This window comes from Pongo pygmaeus, chromosome 12, assembly GCF_028885625.2.
Source record: "Pongo pygmaeus isolate AG05252 chromosome 12, NHGRI_mPonPyg2-v2.0_pri, whole genome shotgun sequence".
Taxonomy (NCBI): Eukaryota; Metazoa; Chordata; class Mammalia; order Primates; family Hominidae; genus Pongo; species Pongo pygmaeus.
The window spans coordinates 90,338,233-90,358,616 of record NC_072385.2 but is presented as its reverse complement, the minus strand read 5'-3'; the positions used below and the strand labels follow the sequence as shown (position 1 = coordinate 90,358,616).

At 40.6% G+C, this 20,384-nt stretch overlaps 1 protein-coding gene across 10 annotated transcripts in view; it reads right to left on the bottom strand.

The window, feature by feature from the left end:
- Positions 1-20,384, bottom strand: part of THADA (THADA armadillo repeat containing) — a 366,352-nt gene that overhangs the window by 150,861 nt on the left and 195,107 nt on the right. For all 10 annotated transcript variants that reach the window (XM_054475156.2, XM_063648769.1, XM_054475159.2 and 7 more), the window contains one exon: positions 15,265-15,433. In XM_054475156.2, the coding sequence (XP_054331131.1) occupies positions 15,265-15,433 (169 nt within the window). The remainder of the gene's footprint in view (positions 1-15,264; positions 15,434-20,384) is intronic.

Genomic DNA, 20,384 nt, shown 5'->3' with positions numbered 1-20,384 from the left:
AAATAATATTAATAAAAGATGCATCTAACCACACAGAGATGATTGACAGTATCAAAACTGGTTCTTGGAAAAGCGAATCAAACCAATCAACCTAGGCTCACTATATGCTTAGTAATAGGTGTTTTGGAGACAGAGCATAAGTAAGGCACAATCCCTGCCTTCCATGAGTTCACCATCTTCTTGGTAAAATTAAGAATTAGGTGACAGCTAGAACACAAAGCTATATATGACTTATAGTATTAAGGGTTATCATCAGCATTTTAAGCTAACATACCAGATAATTAGCATCACACCAATCTCTCTGTTGGTCATGGAAACAAAGGCATAACCAATCACTGAATGTTAGGTTCAGTTGGTCCAACCATCTAGCTACTAGCTGGGAGCCCCAGTACAGCATCCTGAAAAAGGTTCATCTGAATTAGTACTTAAACATAATGAACATAGGAGTTTAACTGGGGATCTTGTGAAAATGCAGATTCTAATTCAAGCGAGTTGAGATGGCCCAAGATTCTGCATTTCTAACCAGTTCTAAGCAATACTGATTCTGTGGTCCAGAACCACACTTTGAGTGACAAGGTTCTCTAAACTGTGCCTGACCTCAGGCAATGAGTGCTTACTAACACTCCACAGCAACCTATTGCACCTGTGAAAGGTCAATCATTAAAAAAAGTGAAAAACGTTCTCAATTCTTAAATTTATACAAAAATACCAAAACATATTTACTTGCACATAAATTCTTGGGCAGACTTTTTGGTGTTATTTTGTTTCTTTTTTTAACTGAAATTTTAGATGTTTTTAGGCTTCTACCATCACTCCTGGTCTAACATACACACACAGGCTACCCCCTTACCCCGGCTTCTCTATTGAATTTTAAAATGACCAAACTTACTATGATCAATGCAGTGATAGTAAGGGTTAACTTCTGAAATGGATAGACAACTGAAAATTATGCATCTCTACTCATGCTCTCATTCGGGAGGGAGAAGTAAAAATTTAGAGAAACAACAAAGGAGGAAAAGCTAGGACAAGGGGAGAGTAACAAAGTAAATCATACATTTTTCCAGAATAGAAGAAGTGATGATCTTCAAGACACGTTTACTGAACAATATAGTCCTCCTTCTCTAATGAGGCTGTTCAGCTCTTGGGGAGGGGTGAGGGGTGTGAGTAAGAGCCTACCACTGCTTAGGGATTACAGGCTAGGGGACACTGGTATTCATTTTCTTCAGAAACCTACCCAACTCAGTACCCCTTTGAGTTGGTGGGTGTGGATTGTATTTACATTTCTAATTTACTCTAAGAGTTTCCTTTGAAGAACATCAACTCAAATTTCTAGCATCTTCTTCCTAAATGTACATACTGAACACACATATTTGTATGTTCAAACATGAATTTAAATAAATTACTGCCTTGTATCTCTGTTCTCTATATGCACATCTAAAAATCAGACCTGATGACTATTTCAATTTTCTCTCAATCTGATCAATGCATACTTCTTTTCAGTATAAGAAAAATTTGGGGCTGGATGCAGTGGAACATGCCTGTAATCCCAGCACTTTGGGAGGCTGAGGCAGGAGAATTGCTTCAGCCCAAGAGTTCAAGACCAGCCTAGGCAACATAGTGTGACCCCATCTCTACAAAAAATTAAATTAAAATAAATAACTATATAAACAAACTTAAAAAACAATTTGGAGGCCAGGCGCAGTGGCTCACGCCTGTAATTCCAGCACTTTGGGAGGCCCAAGACAGGCAGATCACCTGAGGTCAGGAGTTCCAGATAAGCCTGGCTAACATGGTGAAAAGCCATCTCTACTAAAAATACAAAAATTAGCCAGGTGTGGTGGTGCACGCCTGTAGTCCCTGCTATTTGGGAGGTTGAGGCAGGAGAATCGCTTGAACCCGAGAGGCAGAGTTTGCAGTGAGCCAACATCTCACTACTGCTCTGTAGCCTGGGCAACAAAGTGAGACTCTGTCTCAAAAAACACGAAAAACAAAAACAAAAAAACTCACAAAAAAACAAAAAACAATTTGGTAATTGGACAAGTAAATGTCTCACATATTTGAAAAAATCAATTATAAAGCAGGAAACTGAAACTGCATTTCAGAAACAAGTTAGAAATAAAAATGACTATACATCCTGTAATCTAAGAAGAAAGGGCAAGCCAGGAGCAGTAGCTCATGCCTGTAATCCCAGCACTTTGGGAGGCCGAGGTGGGCGGATCACGAGGTCAGGAGATCAAGACCATCCTGGCTAACACGGTGAAACTCCGTCTCTACTAAAAATACAAAAAAATTAGCCAGGTGTGGTGGTGCACGCCTGTAGTCCCTGCTATTTGGGAGGTTGAGGCAGGAGAATCGCTTGAACCTGAGAGGCAGAGTTTGCAGTGAGCCAACATCTCACTACTGCTCTGTAGCCTGGGCAACAAAGTGAGACTCTGTCTCAAAAAACACGAAAAACAAAAACAAAAAAACTCACAAAAAAACAAAAAACAATTTGGTAATTGGACAAGTAAATGTCTCACATATTTGAAAAAATCAATTATAAAGCAGGAAACTGAAACTGCATTTCAGAAACAAGTTAGAAATAAAAATGACTATACATCCTGTAATCTAAGAAGAAAGGGCAAGCCAGGAGCAGTAGCTCATGCCTGTAATCCCAGCACTTTGGGAGGCCGAGGTGGGCGGATCACGAGGTCAGGAGATCAAGACCATCCTGGCTAACACGGTGAAACTCCGTCTCTACTAAAAATACAAAAAAATTAGCCAGGTGTGGTGGCGAGCACCTGTAGTCCCAGTTACTCGGAAGTCTGAGGCAGGAGAATCTCGTGAACCCAGGAGGGGGAGCTTGCAGTGAGCAGAGATCACGCCACTGCACTCCAGCCTGGGCAACAGGGTGAGACTCCATCTCAAAAACAAAAAACAACAAAAAAAAAACCTAAAAAAAACAAAAAAGAAGAAGGGGCAAGCATAAAGTCTATCTGCTATAAATGGACTAAAATTTACATGTAAAACTCACCTTACTGTCTAAAGATTTTTTTAAAGGCTTAAGAAGTTAATAAGAAAAAAAGTGTCAAACAACACATGTAAGATGTTAATTATACTGATCTCTTTGAAGATTAGCAAAGGTGATAGAATTTGCTGGCACTTGTAAACTCTTCAAAGTCACAACTTTAAAAAAACCTCTTAAATCCATTTGATATTAAAAAAAAAACTCCAAACAAATAATCTTAGACCTTTTTAGAAATATGATTCTCAGGAAGCTAATGAAAAAATCCCCCTCACCAGAAATTTTACTTTATAAAGATTAAAAAGGCATCCCAAATAGAAAAATGACCAAGATTCTAAATACCTATTCCATATGAACATGGGCCCATCAGTAAAACATCTGATATCTGATGCCTATACAAACCTCAACAACTGCTTCAGAGTGGTACCAGTTCAAGACTATAACACACAACCCATTAATTAATATGGAAAAAAAAAGTGGAGGATGAAGCAGGAAGGCAACAATTGGCAAAAAAGGTGAACGTTTTCAAGTACAAATTCATACCTCAATTAATAATCCCATTCACTTGATTTAGAGAAGGCACAAAATGTGCATGCTATTGACAGTAACAAGAGAAATTCAAGTAAGATTTAACTTATGTTTTTTCCAAACATATGCCTTTGTCCAAAACAGAGAGCCTTCATTTTAATATAATAGATGTACTTTTCTTTTCCCCAAATAGACAAAGAAAAACATGTATAAGAATTATCTGACAATTTCTAAAAGCAATAATAAGGATATGCTTTTAAAGGTCTTATTTGTATGCATCATACTACTTTGAGAGTCAAGTGACAGATTTACTACTGACTTTCTAGACATTTACATATATGAGGCATATATAATATTTAAGGTCCTTTAAAAAAATAGTATTAACATAATTACTGTCCGGGCATAGTGGCTCAAGCCTGTAATCCTAGCACTTTAGGAGGCTGAGGCGGGTGGATTACCTGAGGTTGGGGGTTCGAGACCAGCCTGGCCAACATAGTGAAACCCCATCTCTACTAAAACATACAAGAAATTAGCCGGGTGCCAGTGGCGCGCGCCTGTAATTCCAGCTACTCGGGAGGCTGAGGCAGGAGAATTTGCTTGAACCCGGGAGGCACAGGTTGCAGTGAGCCGAGATCACGCCACTGCACTCTAGCCTGGGCTACAGAGTGAGATTTCCTCTCAAAAAAAAAAGCATAATTACTATCTCCATCATGTATGTTCAGTACCCGTTAGATTTATCCATGAGTTTCCTTTCTGAGGTCTGAATCTGGGAATATGGACAAAGCTTTATGCTTAACTCAAAGAAAACATTTTTATGTTCTGGGTTAAGTTTTCAGCATAACCTCTGTTCTTAGAGAAGATTCATTCACAAAGCCTCTTGTCCCCCACCCAAGAGAGGATCAATGAAATAGACAGCAACTGTACCTAGCAATTCATCAGTGTTTCAAGTAAAGAGTGAGAAAATTTTAATTATGTGTTATTTTCTGAAGCTTCCTTAGGTAAATAGAAACTAGAATGTTATGCTCTCTGACTCTGAGGAGGGCAGAATTCAGTTTCAACTATACATTATGAAAGTGGATGAGAGGCAGGTTGGAACAAGGACATGAAGTAAGCTATAAGAAGCTAGGATTTTAAAAGTGAGCTGGCTTATATGTTCACAACACTTTTCCAGTAGAAAGAGAGAAAGAGAGGAAGGAAAGTGCCTCCTTAGTGACTCCAGTCTGAGTTTTGTATCCCCCTACCTTTTCATTTATGCCTATGCACAGCTCACTGTAGTATGCTGAGCCACAACTTCTGCCCAGGTCAGGAATGGTTTCTTTTATGGTTGCTGGTATTTAAGAGCTGTATCATGCCTTGTCCCACAGGATGATGGGGAAAATCCATAGGTACCATGGAACAAAGGTTGTCAACTAGGGGTAATTTTGCCCCCGCCTCCGCCCCCTGCCTCCCCAGGGGACATAGGGAAATGTCTAGAGACATTTTTGGTTGTTGTTGTCACAAATGAAGGAGGGGTGCTACCAAACACACCACATTGCACAAGGCACCCACCCACAACAAAGAATGTCAAGAGTGTCGAGGCTGAGAAGCCCTGCCACAAAAGCAAAGGGTGAAGTGGGTAGCGATACAGAGAAATGCAAGAATGTCATGAACAACAATATGGTCTAAAATAGGAAAAGAGTTTTATTACTTATTTAAACTTTCCTTTAGGCCTGTGTGTCAATTTTACTTCAGGCATCTGGGGTGGCTGCCAAATTGGCTATACTCAACCACAGTGCTTTTAAATGGTCAGCTATGTCCTTAGTAACTCAAATACGCTGGGTGCCGTAAATATATCTAAGAGCTATAGCACAAGTACATAAACTGTGCAATCTCAAATATGCTATCCCAATAAAAACAAAGGTATTACTTTTTGCCCATTCCATTTGCATATACTAAAAACAAATAACAACAAATAATACTATTTTTATTGGATGGGAACCACCAAACAAATCCCTTCACATTATGGGACCACATACCATCAGATATTTTACAGGGATTCTAGGAAATGACAAAAGTCTGACAGTGTACCCACGGTGAGATGTTTTGTTGTGTTGCATAATTTTTAAAGTATATTCAGAATTATCGTCAGTCATATGAAGTCTCAGACAACAAGAGTGGAATGGCTCGGAGGGGATGGAAAGCATATCTTCCAAGATGAAAAAAAAACTTGGAATGTGCTAGATTAATCTATCTAGGAGGATCCTGTATCTCCTTTCACTTTATGAACTTCAAATTTCTCCCTTCCCATGATAAAAGAGTCCTTTGTCTCAGACAGTGTGAGACACTGATTCCTCAAGTTTCCGGTGGGATCTGAGGGAGAGGATGTAATTCAAAACAAAACAGGTGCAAGGAATAACAACCTGATAGGCAAGAACTCTGCTCTTAAAAATTTGAGCTAATCTCAGCTCTTATAATCTTTAACATGATCTACAGGAAGGCAGAGAACACAGTGACTGACCGGAGGAACCTCTCTGTGAAATATGATAACACATAAAGTCAAAATTGCGAAAATGGACTTATTTCTCTTATGCACTCACACACCAATAGGAATCCTCACGTTTTACAGTATTATTTCAATGTACAACATAATTTTTTTTAAATATAGTTTTCTTTAGCTCAAGGTCTTTTACTCACCGTCTACACCAGTGATTCTTACATTTTTAATCATAACCCCCTCACCCCCCGCCCGTAGCAGTGGTGGTGGCAGTAGCAGCAAGTATTAATAATAGCAACTAACATTTACTGAGCATTTACTATATACCAGAGACCTTGCTACCCACTTCCCACATATTAACTCATTTAATCTTCACAGCCACCCTATGAGGTCATTTTATTTTCCCATTTACAGAAGAAGTGGAGGCACAGAAATTAAGTAACTCACCCAAAATAACACACCCAGTAAGCAGCAGAGCTAGGATCTAGAGGGAGACAAGCTGGCTCCAGAGTCCACTCTTACCTGCTACCTGAAAGGACCTTTCTGAGCACATGCTCCCAGCTTTTGTGTACTTCTTAACTTGGAAATTATATACTATTCTATTAATACATTATGTACATTACATATCAAACGTAAAATAATAGCTAAAAGCCAGGTACACCTGTAGTCCCAGCTACTCTGGAGGCTGAGGCAGGGGGACTACTTGAGCCTAGGAGTTCAAGGACAGCCTATGCACCATAGCGATACCTTAGTCTCTAACAATAACCATAATAATAATAAAACAGGATGCGATAAAAGAAATAACACACTAACATATTCTTCCACATATATTATTGTCTTGCAAACCCCACTTTGAAGGCTACAGGCCTACAGAGCCCAAACTGCTTGGCCCAGCATTTGTGGTCTCTCACATGCTGACCTGCACCCACCCTGCCATTCACACATCCTCTCTCCTTGACACAACAGGCTGGTTTGCTCACTGCCTCCTGCAAACACTTTCTGATGCCCTCCTCCATGCCTGGGCTCATACCATGTCCCTTGCCTCAAAAACAGAAAGCTAGTTTCAAGGTTTATCCCAAGGCCCAATGTTCCCCTGAAGCCTTCTCTGATGTCTCCAGTCCATCCTGGTCTTGCCTCTCAGATGTGTGATCTCGGCCACATGCTTGGTGCACATAACATGTAGCCATGTATTTCTGTGTAATTGTCTGCAGTGTCAATGGTTTATTTTCCAGGTAGCTCATAAGCTTCTTGAGAGCAGAGAATATGCTATAAATTTTCTTTGTATCTTCCACAGTACCTGACATAGTATGTATTTACTTCTCAACAAATATTTGCTAAGCAGAAGAATAAACATTCTCCACATTTACTCTACATCTCTAAGGCCCAGGTCCAGAGGGTTAAGGTAAAGGTCATATCAGAAAGCAGAGGAAGTAATATGATGGATACTTTGCTCTTTGCCTAAGCTCATCAGAACCATGACAGACTGACCTTATTCACTGTGATTCCAGAAGAAAACGGCTTCAGAGTCCCCAGCAGTCCTGGCATCTATAGTATGACCACCTCACTTTAGGGAGCTCTTAAGTTTCTAAAGTAATGGCATCCTTCCTGGCCTTGTTTATCCACTACTGCCCACTCTGTTGGCACTTTCCTATGGGTAAAGATAGTCTCAAACATGCAGTTGGTATACCTGCTTATGGATGTCTGCAGCCAGCACAGTTTCAGAAGAAAAGATGTCTACCCTTTACCTTTATTCAAAAAATAAGAAAGTTTTCCCATGTCTTGTGATAGAATTTGCTCATTTCCAACGACGACTATTCTGACATGCCAACGGCCCTCCTCTCCTATCTATTCCTGATTCCCCTTAGCCTACTCTACTTGTTCTTTTGTCTGCAGCAACGATTACCTTCTAACAAACTATCTAATTTACCTTTTACTATAGTAAGTTCTGATATGTTTAATTGAATGTTTATTTCTTGAACATTTCTTACTGCCTCCCTGCTGCGGGAATATAAGTGCACTGAGAACAGTAATCTTGGAGGGCAAGGATGTGTCTCTTCTGTTCTCTGATGTAGTCCAAGCACCCAGAACAGTGCTTGGCACGTAGCTGGTGTTCAATTAGCAGTTGTCAAATGAATGAATAAATAGATGATATCAAGTCACATTTTACCCACAACCCAAAGGTCCCAGAGAGAATCCTTCTCCCCTGACAATATTCCTTTTCCTCATCCAGAGAAGCGGTATACTAGAGTGGTTAACTGCACAAGCTCAAAAGCTTCAAACGATCCTAGGCTTGAATCTCAGTTTTGCTTTTTACCATTTAATCTTGCATAACTTTAGTGAAATCGCACAACCCCTCTTGTTTTCAGTTTTCTCACCAGTAGGATGGGAATAACACCTATCCTCCAGAAGAGGCTCTGTAGGAACTCAGTGACTGGTGCATCACACACACACACATACATCACACACACACACACTCTCTCACTGAAAAGAATATATATATTTTTCCTCTTTTTGCTATTAATTCCCCTACTCTGATCCTGAACAGTTAGAAACACCTGAGGACACATCAACTGGCAAATCTCTAAGTTCCACATGCCCCTGACTGATACTCTGAGTTCTGAGCACTTCAGAACAGCAGTACATTGCTGGGGGAACAACCACACAGTGCAGTACAGTCAATGCTCCAGAACCTGGCAGCTAAGAGCTGTTTCCAACACCCAGCAAAATCCCCCTAAGTAAAAGACACCAAATAAAAGCTTTTGGATGTTTATAAGGAAGGGATTAATTCATCTTCAAAAGTAGCATTTTAATTAAAAATGACTTTTTTGGGCTTATATCCAGAAAGGAATATATTGCCAAAAGGTAAGATTTAACAAGGTTTAGTCCTTTCTTTAGTTTTTTTTTTAAGAGCCCAATGCTTCCCAATCCTTTTCATATCAAGGCACACATAGAAAGTAATCTTTCTTTGGCACTCTGGGATAAAACCGACGATGGTGCTCCCAGCTGCAGGTGACTGCCTAGAGGCTCCAGCCCTGCCAGGCCACACTCAAGACTCCCTGAGAGCTGAAGGAATCGATAAATACCTTGGCACATCCATAGCCACGCCACTGGAGAAACTCTGCCCTAACCCTTCTTGGACTGGAGACCTTTCTAGCAACTTAAGATTTTTCTCCTTTCACACTAACACAAGTCCTCAAAAAGAAAGAATAAATCTGGCCACCTGACAAGAGTGAGCATTTTCTTTAAATTATGACTCATTCCAGAAAATAAGCACACAGACCAGAAATCCATTTATAACTTACAACATCAGCATAGTTTCATGCTTTTGTTTTTGATTTTCCATTCTGAAATAATATTTTCAAGGCATAAAACAAACAACAATGGAGACGGCCAGCATCTTAGGTCGCCAAATGGAATCGATCAAGAAATGTTCCATTTCTGGACAGCTGGACCGTTTTATGTTTCAAAATTTTGTAGTTTTAAGAAATATAAATGACATTAAAGTTCTTAAAGCACTAAGACATTGACTCATATGGTTACATTTTTAAAAGATGGAAATAATTCTTTTATATTTAATCACAAGTTTTGATGTAACGGTAATATTAATAGAAATATATATACATATCTTTTCTATAAATGTTCATTTGCTTCCTTATTTAAGAAACTCCAGTAGAGTTGACACTTAAGGTTACCTCTATCACTGATTTTCTACTTGCTTCCACTGCTCCTGTCTGTAGAATAGAGTGAAGGACGGTTGGTTCCATCCCTGCTTCTTGCACAGTGATTCCTTCATACAACTAGCTGGCTGAACTAGCCTACCTTTACTTCTTTCTTTGTTTTCTGGTTTCCTTCCCGTAAAGGTAATGCTAAAGTCTACTCCAGTTTCGGTCTTCATGTGTCCCATCCAGCCCAACACTACTGTTCCCATCACATAAAGATTCCGGCTCTACAGCAAACACAGAGTATATTGGGGTGCTCCAGACTCAAGCAGAAATGGCCTCAGTTTCAGTCTCCTTTTATGCCTGATGCCCTGTCTGGCATTGTATCTTCTGTCTCCTCTTTATTTCTGTTACTCATATGATCCCTGGTCCCCGAGGGCTCACTTGGCTTCTAATCCACAGCTGTCTTTAAGTTTGCCTCAAAGGCAAACTCCTTGTGTTTTCACCAGTGCCTAGGACAGGGTAAGCAAGCTACAGTGTCTGCTGAATTAAATTCAGTCTTGACCACCTTCTCATGGTCCTATCAGTTCCTAGATCTAGGATCCATATGGTTACCCAAGTTTGAGAGGTTATGTCAAACCCTTAAGGATGACAGAAGGTGGGGCAACTATGGACTTGGCTATAGCCTAGGTCCCAAGGGAGGATCTGTATTTCCAATTACAGATTTAGTAGCATTAAATGGAAGACCAAAGAGAAATGATGACAGAGAGATGAGTGGAGAGGGGAGGGTACAATATACCTTTTACAGGTCGCAGCTTCCCTGGGTTTCACTGACTTCTTCTGTCTCAATAACACAAATAGATCTACTTTGTTTCCACTGTATCATAACATACCAAATTAGATTTAAGGAGAGCAACTGAGTGATAAAGTATATCTTTAGATGGATCCTTGGTTTATTTTCCTTAGCCATAAAAAGTTGTTATTCACATCAGAGGCAGCACATTCTAAAGAAAATAGGAACACAGGCTTTAGAGTTTAATATGTTATCTCAGCTGGGTGCGGTGGCTCACGCCTGTAATCCCAACACTTTGGGAGGCCGAGGGTGGGGGATCACTTGAGCTCAAGAGTTCAAGACCAGCCTGGCCAACATGGTGAAACCCAGTCTCTACTAAAAATACAAAAATTGGCCAGGTGTGGTGGCGGGTGCCTGTAATCCAAGCTACTCGGGAGGCTAAGACAGGAGAATTGCTTAAACCAAGGAGGTGGAGGTTGCAGTGAGCCAAGATGGCGCCACTGTACTCCAGCCTAGGTGACAGAGCGAGACTCCGTCTTAAAAAAAAAAAAAAAAAAAGAGCTAAATTAAGAGCAACAGATCACCTTTTGTTTGTACATAACAACAACTACAACAACAACAAGACCCAAAATAGACAAGAAATGAAAAAACTGAAAATTCAAACTCTTATTTCAAATGGTATACATTTTCTTATGAATCACCCAAAATGTGAGTTAAGTACCCAAGAATCAGAATAAACCCTTCCTCATGATTGGTGGCCAAGCTCCTCCTCAATATAAGATTTTCTGAACTCCAATATGATTTCTTGAGAGTGATAAGTAACCTAGTAATAATGTTAAGTCCCCAACATGAAGAGTTTTGGCAACAAAAACAGAAGGTTAAATCTACTTAAAAGACAGAGCAGCCCTGCTAGTGATGTTCCCAAATGAGGTAATGTCCATGGCTCTTATCTAGCCTTTATTGAGATTTAATGTCATTTACCCCTGGCTCTCATGAATCTGCTGCATAACCTCACCTTTTCTAATGTGTGTTACTTATAACCATCTCAACACAGCAATTGTGAACCTCTGGTTTTTAAAATGATTAAGAAATGAATCCCACATGTTCCTTTTTGCATGTGCTATAATTTGAGTCTTTCTTCCATAGTCCCAGAAAATTCAGAGATCAGCATATTTCTTGTTTTCAAGGTATACTACAGAAATACTCTGAGATTTGATATATTTATGTAAACATTTTCAAAGTGGTCAAAATGTATAATTCAAGAAAACGTTCTGGGAAAGAATTTGTTTTCTGATTACGAAATGATTTCCTGCTTTTGAAAAAAATAACAACTTTATATTTACTTAGCTGGCTCTGGAGGTCCCATGGAGATGATCATTCCTTTCAATCCCTAACACCTCTTTTCCAGGTGCAGGCTTTTTAATGATTTCAAAGGTAGCTTTATGTGGAGAGGAATCTATAAGCTGTAGAAAGGAAAAAGAAAAAGAGCCCTTCCCAACTTAACCCCTTATGCTTTCCCCATAAAGAACCACAGGATGGACAGAACTAGGACAACACAGGTGTGACACTCAAATGGACATGCCAGAAAGACTTTCCACATCCCTTTGACTTCTTTTTCTCAACCAGGGTAAACCAACCTTGATAAAGGTAGGAATCTGTCTGACAAACATGAATATGATACCCAACGCCCACATTTGCTGGCTTTTATTCAACAAGCCCTTCATCTCACCAACACTTAGGAACAACAGCAACAGCCACAAGAACCCCAGAGTTCTAGGGTTTTAACCTTTCCACAGGATTTCACATTTTATCTAGCAGAAGTAAACTTGAGACTATCAAAAGCAGCCCAGAGACAGAGCAAAAACCATGTTTTGTTGCTGGGCAGACTGGTGAAACCCAGCCAGACCTGCCAGTAGCGTGTGTGGGAAACAAGGCTGGGAGGCTCATTTGCACAACTGGTGAGAGAGCCCAAGAAGCAACTCCAACCAAACTACTTGGACAAAGTTCAGCCAAGAGTGGATCTTCAGTAAAGAAAATCTGATGGCTGATCCCCTTGACAAGCTAGGCCTTCCTTCTAACTCAGATACAGTTCACACTTTGAAAAGACTGTTCTATATTCCTCATCATTCCAGCCCTGCTCTTTTGAAGAAGCAGCAGAGTCTGACACAATCAAGAGATGTACATTTTGAGGCAGAGCAAATGATAATTTTTGGGACACAATGGTCCATCTTTAAGACCAAGACAATAATCCCCGTCCCTCTCCTCATCACAGGGACGTAGTGGGAACTCAAGGGAGATGAGTGCTCAAGAGTTTATATTAAAGAAACCACCTAAGACCCATCATGTATGTAACACAGACTAGATGATCTCAAACTGCAGTCTGGGGCTGTGCAATCTTTTCAAGAGGTCCACAAGACAAATTATTTTCAAGTGATGCCAAGAAAAGAGTTTCCTCTTTTACTCTCATTCTCTCATGAGTGTACAGTGGAGTTTGCCAGAGGCTACAAGGTGTGTGATGATATCATTATTTTGATGACTAATGCAATATGTGCTTGTAAGTCCTCGTGTTTTAATATTTTCCCAAGTTTACTTTTTTTTTGAGACAGAGTCTCACTCTGCCTCCCAGGCTGGAGGGCAGTGGCATAATCTCGGCTCGCTGCAACCTCTGCCTCTGGGGTTCAAGCGATTCTCGTGCCTCAGCCTTCCAAGTTGAGTAGCTGGGACTACAGGCATGCACCACCACACACAGTTAATTTATGTATTTTTAGTGGAGATGGAGTTTCGCCATGTTGGCCAGGCTGGTCTTGAACTCCTGGCCTCAAGTGATCTGTCCAGCTCAGCCTCCCGAAGTGCTGGGATTATAGGCATGAGCCCCCACACCAGCCTGTCTCAAGTTTACTTTCTAATTGAATATAGATAGACAAAACTCTCTGGGAGCCGCGACCCCTTTTAAGAGTGTAAAGAGGTCCTGAGACAAATTTGAAAACTGCCAACCTAGAACTTCAGTCCCACCCAAACCAGCAGTTCCCACTTGGGGGGTTACCTTCTCACTCACTGGGAGCCTTTATGTTGCTCTCTTTGCATGGGAGACTCCTTCCCTTTCTTTACTTGGCTAACTTCTTCAGTCTCTGCTTAGATGTCACTTCCTCTGGGACATTTTCCCTGATTTCCCAGACAAGTCTGGTGGCCCTGCTATGTGTTCAGCCAGCACTTAGCACACTACATCGTGACTGCCTATTTTCTGGTCCTTTTTTGTCCTTGGCTCCTTCAAGGCAAAAATTGACTTAGTTGCTATTGCGACTGTGACACAGTGGTATGTAGCAGGCATTCAGTAAATATTTGTTGAATATAGAAAACAACCAAGGAACGGCCAGGCACAGTGACTCATGTCCATAATCCCAGCACTTTGGGAGGCTGAGGTGGGTGGATCACTTGAGGTCAGGAGTTCGAGACTAGCTTGGCCAACATGGTGAAACCTCATCTCTACTAAAAATACAAAAATTAGCGACTGTGGGGACGGGGGGTGCAGGCTGCTTGTAATCCCAGCTTCTCGGGAGGCGGAGGCACGAAATTGGCTTGAACCCAGGAGGCAGAGTTTGCAGTGAGCCGAGACTGCACCACTGCACTCCTGCCTGGGCAATAGAGTAAGACCCTGTCTCAAAAAAGAAAAAGAAAAAGATAGTTCTATCTTGCATTCTTATTACCTAGGGGGAATTAGTTATGAAATAATTAGTTTTCATTATAGTATAGATTTATTAAAATTAATGATAATCATAACAATAATGACTATCTATATATCTTGTGGTGTACCAGGCACCATTCTAAGCATGTTATATGTATTAATTCCCTTAGGGTTCACAAATTCCCTATGAGGTATATGCTACTATTATCCTTATTTCAAAAATGAAGACATGGATGTATAAGTAATGAGGGGTAGATCTGAGATTCACACCCAGGCAGTCTGGCTCCAGAGTTTCACCTTGTTAATCACTCAAGACACTGCCTGCCATGTCAGCAGTGTCGATCTCAGGCTTATAACATGTATTGAGATCTCAAGGCCATCTCTCAACTCTGTTCATAAACCAGGAACATGACCTGACGCTTATTTTCCACCCCTAACCCCATGCCTGTATGAGCACTATAGCAGCCATTTGAACAGAAGACCTCACCAATACTACCTGTCCTCAAGTTAGGGTTGAAATAGGGCAGTTTCAGTAAAAAGTCTCTTTCTCATTTATTTTTTGTATGTTATTATTTTCTAGAAGAAATGTTAGGCTAAAAACAATAAACTTGTACATTTATTCAAAGTAATAAGTTTTTTTGGTAGTACAGAGAAAACAGGAAAGGTTCAATACTTCCAGGTACTAAGGTGCTGTGCCACAGGGCAAACTCTCCCTGATGTGTATAACTCTTCCTGTGCCTCTCAGGCTAACCTCTCTCAAGGAATGCTTTCAGTTTCACTGGGAATAGGTAGTAGCCCAGAATGTTTTGCAGGCGTACTTGATGGAAAAGACAAAGTTTTATCTGGTTCAGAGAGGTGAGGCCAAGTGGGAGAAAGTATACTGTAGAAAACACAGGATGTATTGCAAAAGATAATCTGAGAGAATCACAATGTAACACTGTAGTGATATTTGGGATGAAAAAAGTATAACTAGGAGATACCTGATTTTTCGGAAGTAGAAAAAAAAAAGTTCTACAGATAAAGTTAAGAGGCTGTGTATCAAATCTTCACCAGCTAACAGTACACAAGAAACCAAAGTTCATCTTATGGTGTTCGACAGAAGTCACACAAAGCAACTTTACTTACCTGGAGAAGTGTCCCATGAATGTGGTTTTGCCGGAAACACTGGTCAGTGCAGCTGGGGAGTGTGGCCAACAGAGTTCGAATGGTATTAGGAATGTGATCTATCATAACAAATGGGACCAAGGCACGAGCTGCCATTTCACGGGAGTGGTAGACAGGTGAGTGACCACACCTGGGGAGAAATAAAAACACAAGACCATTCAATAGTCATCTCCACATCTGTGTCTTTGTATATACTTACATTCTATCTAGCACGGCCTGGAACATCCAGGGGTTAGGGGGAGACAGGAGCTGCTCCTTATCCCAAATGATGTTTTGTAGTTGCACTAGCTCTACAGGTGACTTTGCTTTGGTTAAAAACATTGTTAGCATCTATAATTCTTTATCATGGAGATTAAACGTAGACAGGCTTGGGAATAAGACAATAAACAGGTAGTAGCAAAAAACAACTTACTTATTAACTATTTATTGGGTATTTATGATAAGCAAAAGCACCATGGTAAGTGCTATAAAAAAAAAGACAGTCACCATTGTCTTTGAAGAGCCCATACTTTGGTTGGCCAGAGGAAAAGTACATTTGAAAAAATGACCAAAAGTATGAGACAGTATAGGAAAAGTGAGAAGCAAGTGACCTTGACATTATGACTATAGAAAATCAGAAGAAGGATGGAACTCGGGAAAGCAAGCATGATTCAAGTAGGCCAAGAAAGATCTGAAGCCATTTCAACCAGGGGCAAAGTGGTATGAAGCAAGGCTAAAAATACTCAAGGTGTAGGTAGATGTGTTTGAATAATGCAGAGGTTCATGAATAACAGTAAAAGTTAAGGCTGAGAAGTGGGTCAGGCCATACTGGGGAGTGCCACGAATAGCATAGTACATGGTCTGAACTTACTGTTAAGAGAACAAGAGATGGACCTTCAAATCACCAAATCCTTGCCTCTGGGCTGACTCATATCCAAAGAGCTGGAATAAAAGCCAGTTCTTAAATAGTGAAAGTCCTGGACAAGAGTTATTTTGAGATTCTAGAAAGGTCATTGTAAAGGCAGGTCATCTAAAGGCCTCTCAACTTCATAAACACTCAGAAACTGAAAGGCCATAACCATTTTGTTGAAACTGTGCACTTTAAAGCCTTCACAGATAGGAGATTGATTGATTGAGAGGAAAGTCCAATATGCTAAGTACCAGCTTAACTAAGTTCTTGACTAGAACACTCAAGACTTCATGATTTTTCATCCAATTAAAAAGGTAACTCAACTTACAGAAATATCTTAGATCACAAGAATAGGGAAGGTCAGAAGATGGTAGACTCTGTAGGGGAAAAGAGATGGCCTCTTGACTTTATTCAAAACTAATCTGTGTTCATGAAGGAATTACTTGGTAAGAATTAGGCCATTAGGGCTACATGGCCATGTTGGCTCAGTAGGTAGAGGGATAGGGCCCTACAATAGCAACGTTTCTAACACCCTAGAGGTTATCACCAACATTTATTCTAATATGCCAACAGAAATACAGATACAATTTCTGTACAAATAGAATAGCCTGAGCAGAATTTCATCATGGTGTTGGGGGAGGCAGGGGAAGAGGAGAAACAAGTATGGGGTGTTTAAAAAAAATGTGTCATTTTTTCCCCCAAGACAGTTAGGTCTTTTGGGTAGGTCTAGCAGCACACAGTTTCAGGATGGAGAAGAGGTCACCTCACATTATCTGTGGGAAAACAGAGAGCTATGGTTACAGTAGGTAGCTGGACAGTTCCCACAACTCATCCATTTTCTCACTTATTCTTTTTAAGTGATTAAATGTTTAATCTGTTTGACCAAAAAACAAAAAAACAAAAAACAACTCTGAAAATGTTTTGAGATTTAATTAGCAAATGACCTCACTTAGTAAGGCAGTCATTTGTTGCAAGCTTCCACTTCTGTCTGTCCCCCACCTCTCCAACACACACACTTTGTGTTACAGTGTGTTTTATGTTACCAAAAGGGCTCTTGTATATAAATGTTTCTTTTCAAATACAAATAACTCTGACATGGTTACAGATGTTTAGTTTCCAATTAGCAGTGACTGTACACTAAAGAATGCCCCTCCTTTTGCTCCTGACTTTTGTAAATGATGATTTCCCAAAGGATTCTGGCATCCATACAAGAGGAAGAACGGAAAGTGGGAAAAGTGCCAGTATTTTCTGCTTTTGGATACCCTGTGTTAGGGTGGTTTCCAAATGCACACAACCAGGTTAAAAAGCAAAACAAAACCTCTCCTCAAAAAAGTAATGCAATTACCAAAAAAGAAGCCAATTCTTGAAGTAATATTTAATTAAGTAACATTCATTATAAAGCAATGGTTAAATATTCTATCGCAAATTCTTTAGATGGAAAGATTAGATCATAGACAAATTTATATATATATATATATATATATATATACACACACACAAAGAAAAAAAATTTCTAGGTTACTGTTTTGTCACCTACTGGCGGCAGGGAGGGGATCTGATGAGAACATTGAGAATCTAGTGGTTATGAGAATAGAAAATTAGAACACCTGGATTTTCATTCTGCTTTGGACACTGAGTTCTGTGACTGGGACAAGTTACAGTAACCTCTCTGAGTCTCAGTACAGTTGAGAATGGTGGCAATGCTTTCTACCTAGTGGTCTGATGTGATGTCTAAGAGAACACTCCAAGAAGGAAGGGCTTCAGAAATTCCAAGTTTTTACAGTGCACTGTGCCAGTGTCCAGTAATAGCATCAGTATACTCCAGAATTGCAGGCCTGTGAGTAGCCCCAATAAGAGAATTAAGACCATGTGATGAATTCTGTGCTGTTTTAAAAAGGTAAGACAACATGTTGATAATATGAAGGCAAAGAGGGTCTTTTTTTGGCCACCATTAAAAGTGATGAGGAAGAGTCTCAAGCCCTTCTGAAATAAATGGGATAGCCTCTGTCTCTCTAAGTCTCAGTTTCTTCCATAAAATAAAACAAATACACTTAAGGTCTTGAAGGTCATTTCTACTTTTAACATTCCCTGAAAATCAGTTCCTTTAATAGCCCTAAGCTGTGTTCTAGGCCTGAATACTAGGTCCTCCACAGAATCTGCAAGGTACACAGACACCAGTGTCTTAAAACCTCTCGCCCTCTCACTTCAATAAACCCTTTCCATGTTCATTTTAATCACTTATTTATTGACTGCCTACCATGTCCTCGACACTGTGTGACATGAGACATGACACTTTTTTTTTTGAGACAGAGTTTCGCTCTGTCACCCAGGCTGGAGTGCAGTGGCGTGATCTCGGCTCACTGCAAGCTCCGCCTCCCAGGTTCACGCCATTCTCCTGCCTCAGCCTCCCAAGTAGCTGGGACTACAGGCGCCCGCCCCCACGCCTGGCTAATTTTTTTTATTTGTAGTAGAGACAGCCTTTCACCGTGTTAGCCAGGATGGTCTCGATCTCCTGACCTCGTGATCCGCTCGCCTCAGCCTCCCAAAGTGTTGGGATTATAGGCGTGAGCCACCATGTCCGGCCGAGACATGATACATTTTTAATAGGAATACTTGCATCCCACAATTGTACAGCACTTGACAGTTGATAAAACACCTGCACACCTGTGATCTCTTTGCTATGCAACATCCCTGTAGACAAAAGGGCATTATAAACCTAAATTAACAGATGAAAAATAAAATGAAGCTCAGAGGGATTCAGCGAAAACTCTGAGGGCTAAGTGTAAGCAATGCTCAGGGCAGACTGTGATCCAGACCTCTCTGGCTACCCAACCTGTAGCTCACACCTGGAAATCAAGGAAGCATAAAAATATCTCCTAGCTAACAAAAACACAAACTGTAATTTACGCATATTTGGAAAATTTCTAAATGAGTGGTTTTTTGTTTTTTTTAAAAAAAACATTTTAAGGATCATGAAAATATTTCAGAAACCAATGTAAACTATGGACTCTCTCACAAGAGGAATATATTTATGAACATATACACACAATTTCCCATACAGTTTCAGGTTTGTGACACACATCCAAAACCCTTGTGGGGGGAGTTTCCCAGACCCAGGTGGAGAACCTCCTGCTGCTCCTTTGCATACATCAATGACCACACAATATGGCTGTCAGGTTTGTGCTCTGCTGCATGTGACACAGCAGTGGAGAACACTGCTCACAGGGAACCACCAGCCTAGAGGCGATATACAGCCTGCTCATCACAAATCAGTGGTACCCATGCAGACATTCACAGCTGAAGAGTGGCACAGAAAAGTGAAGTGGGGGGCAGAGCTGAGACAACTTTCTGGAACAGATGAAGGACCTTCAAATGAGGGCGAAATACACACTTGGACTTAACACTTGAGGAACCAAGAAGAGTTCAGAATGCACTATTCTCAGCAAAAAAAGGACCATTCTTCTGAGATCATGCTGACTTCACCACCTTTAACAGAGTTGGGGCTAAGCTTTTTCTAAGTGTTCTCCTCTCATATCTACCTTCACAATCTGTGCTTTTTTTTCTGAAAGGTTTCAAAGGTAAGTGGCTATATATCACCAAAACTGTCTCTGCCCACACACATCTGTAGGGACATCTACTGAGTACCTAGCACAGCACACACTTGGTCAGGTACCAGAGAACTGGAGAGAAAATCACTGCCTAGGCCACAAGGAACCTACAGTCTAGTGTGGAAGACAGAAGAACCAGCCAATGATTCTCAGGCCTTGAGAAGTAAACACAAGCTGCTGCTGCTGTGTAAGTGTGACACCTGTGTGTGGGAGTACTAGTCTAGGTGATCATGCCCAGCTCTGCCTAAGTGGCAAGAGGTGGGGGAGAGGCAGAGAGCACTTGGGTTTGGCAAGAAAGAAGTCCTTTCCCAGGCCTGTGCCTTTCCCTGTGTGAACCCAAACTGCCCCTCAGGGCACCCAGACAAAAGGAAGGGAACTGAGATTAAGTCACTAGTATGTGCCAGGACTGGCTATGTGCTTTTGATACACTATTTTAATTATTTCATTAATCTTCATTCCAAGGTCACTGTCATTATCCCTATTTTAAGATGAACAGAGTGAGGTTTCCCAGCATACTTTGGGTCATAAAACTAGCATAAAGCCTGCATTTTAATTAGGGTCTGTCTACCTACAAAATTCGGTCT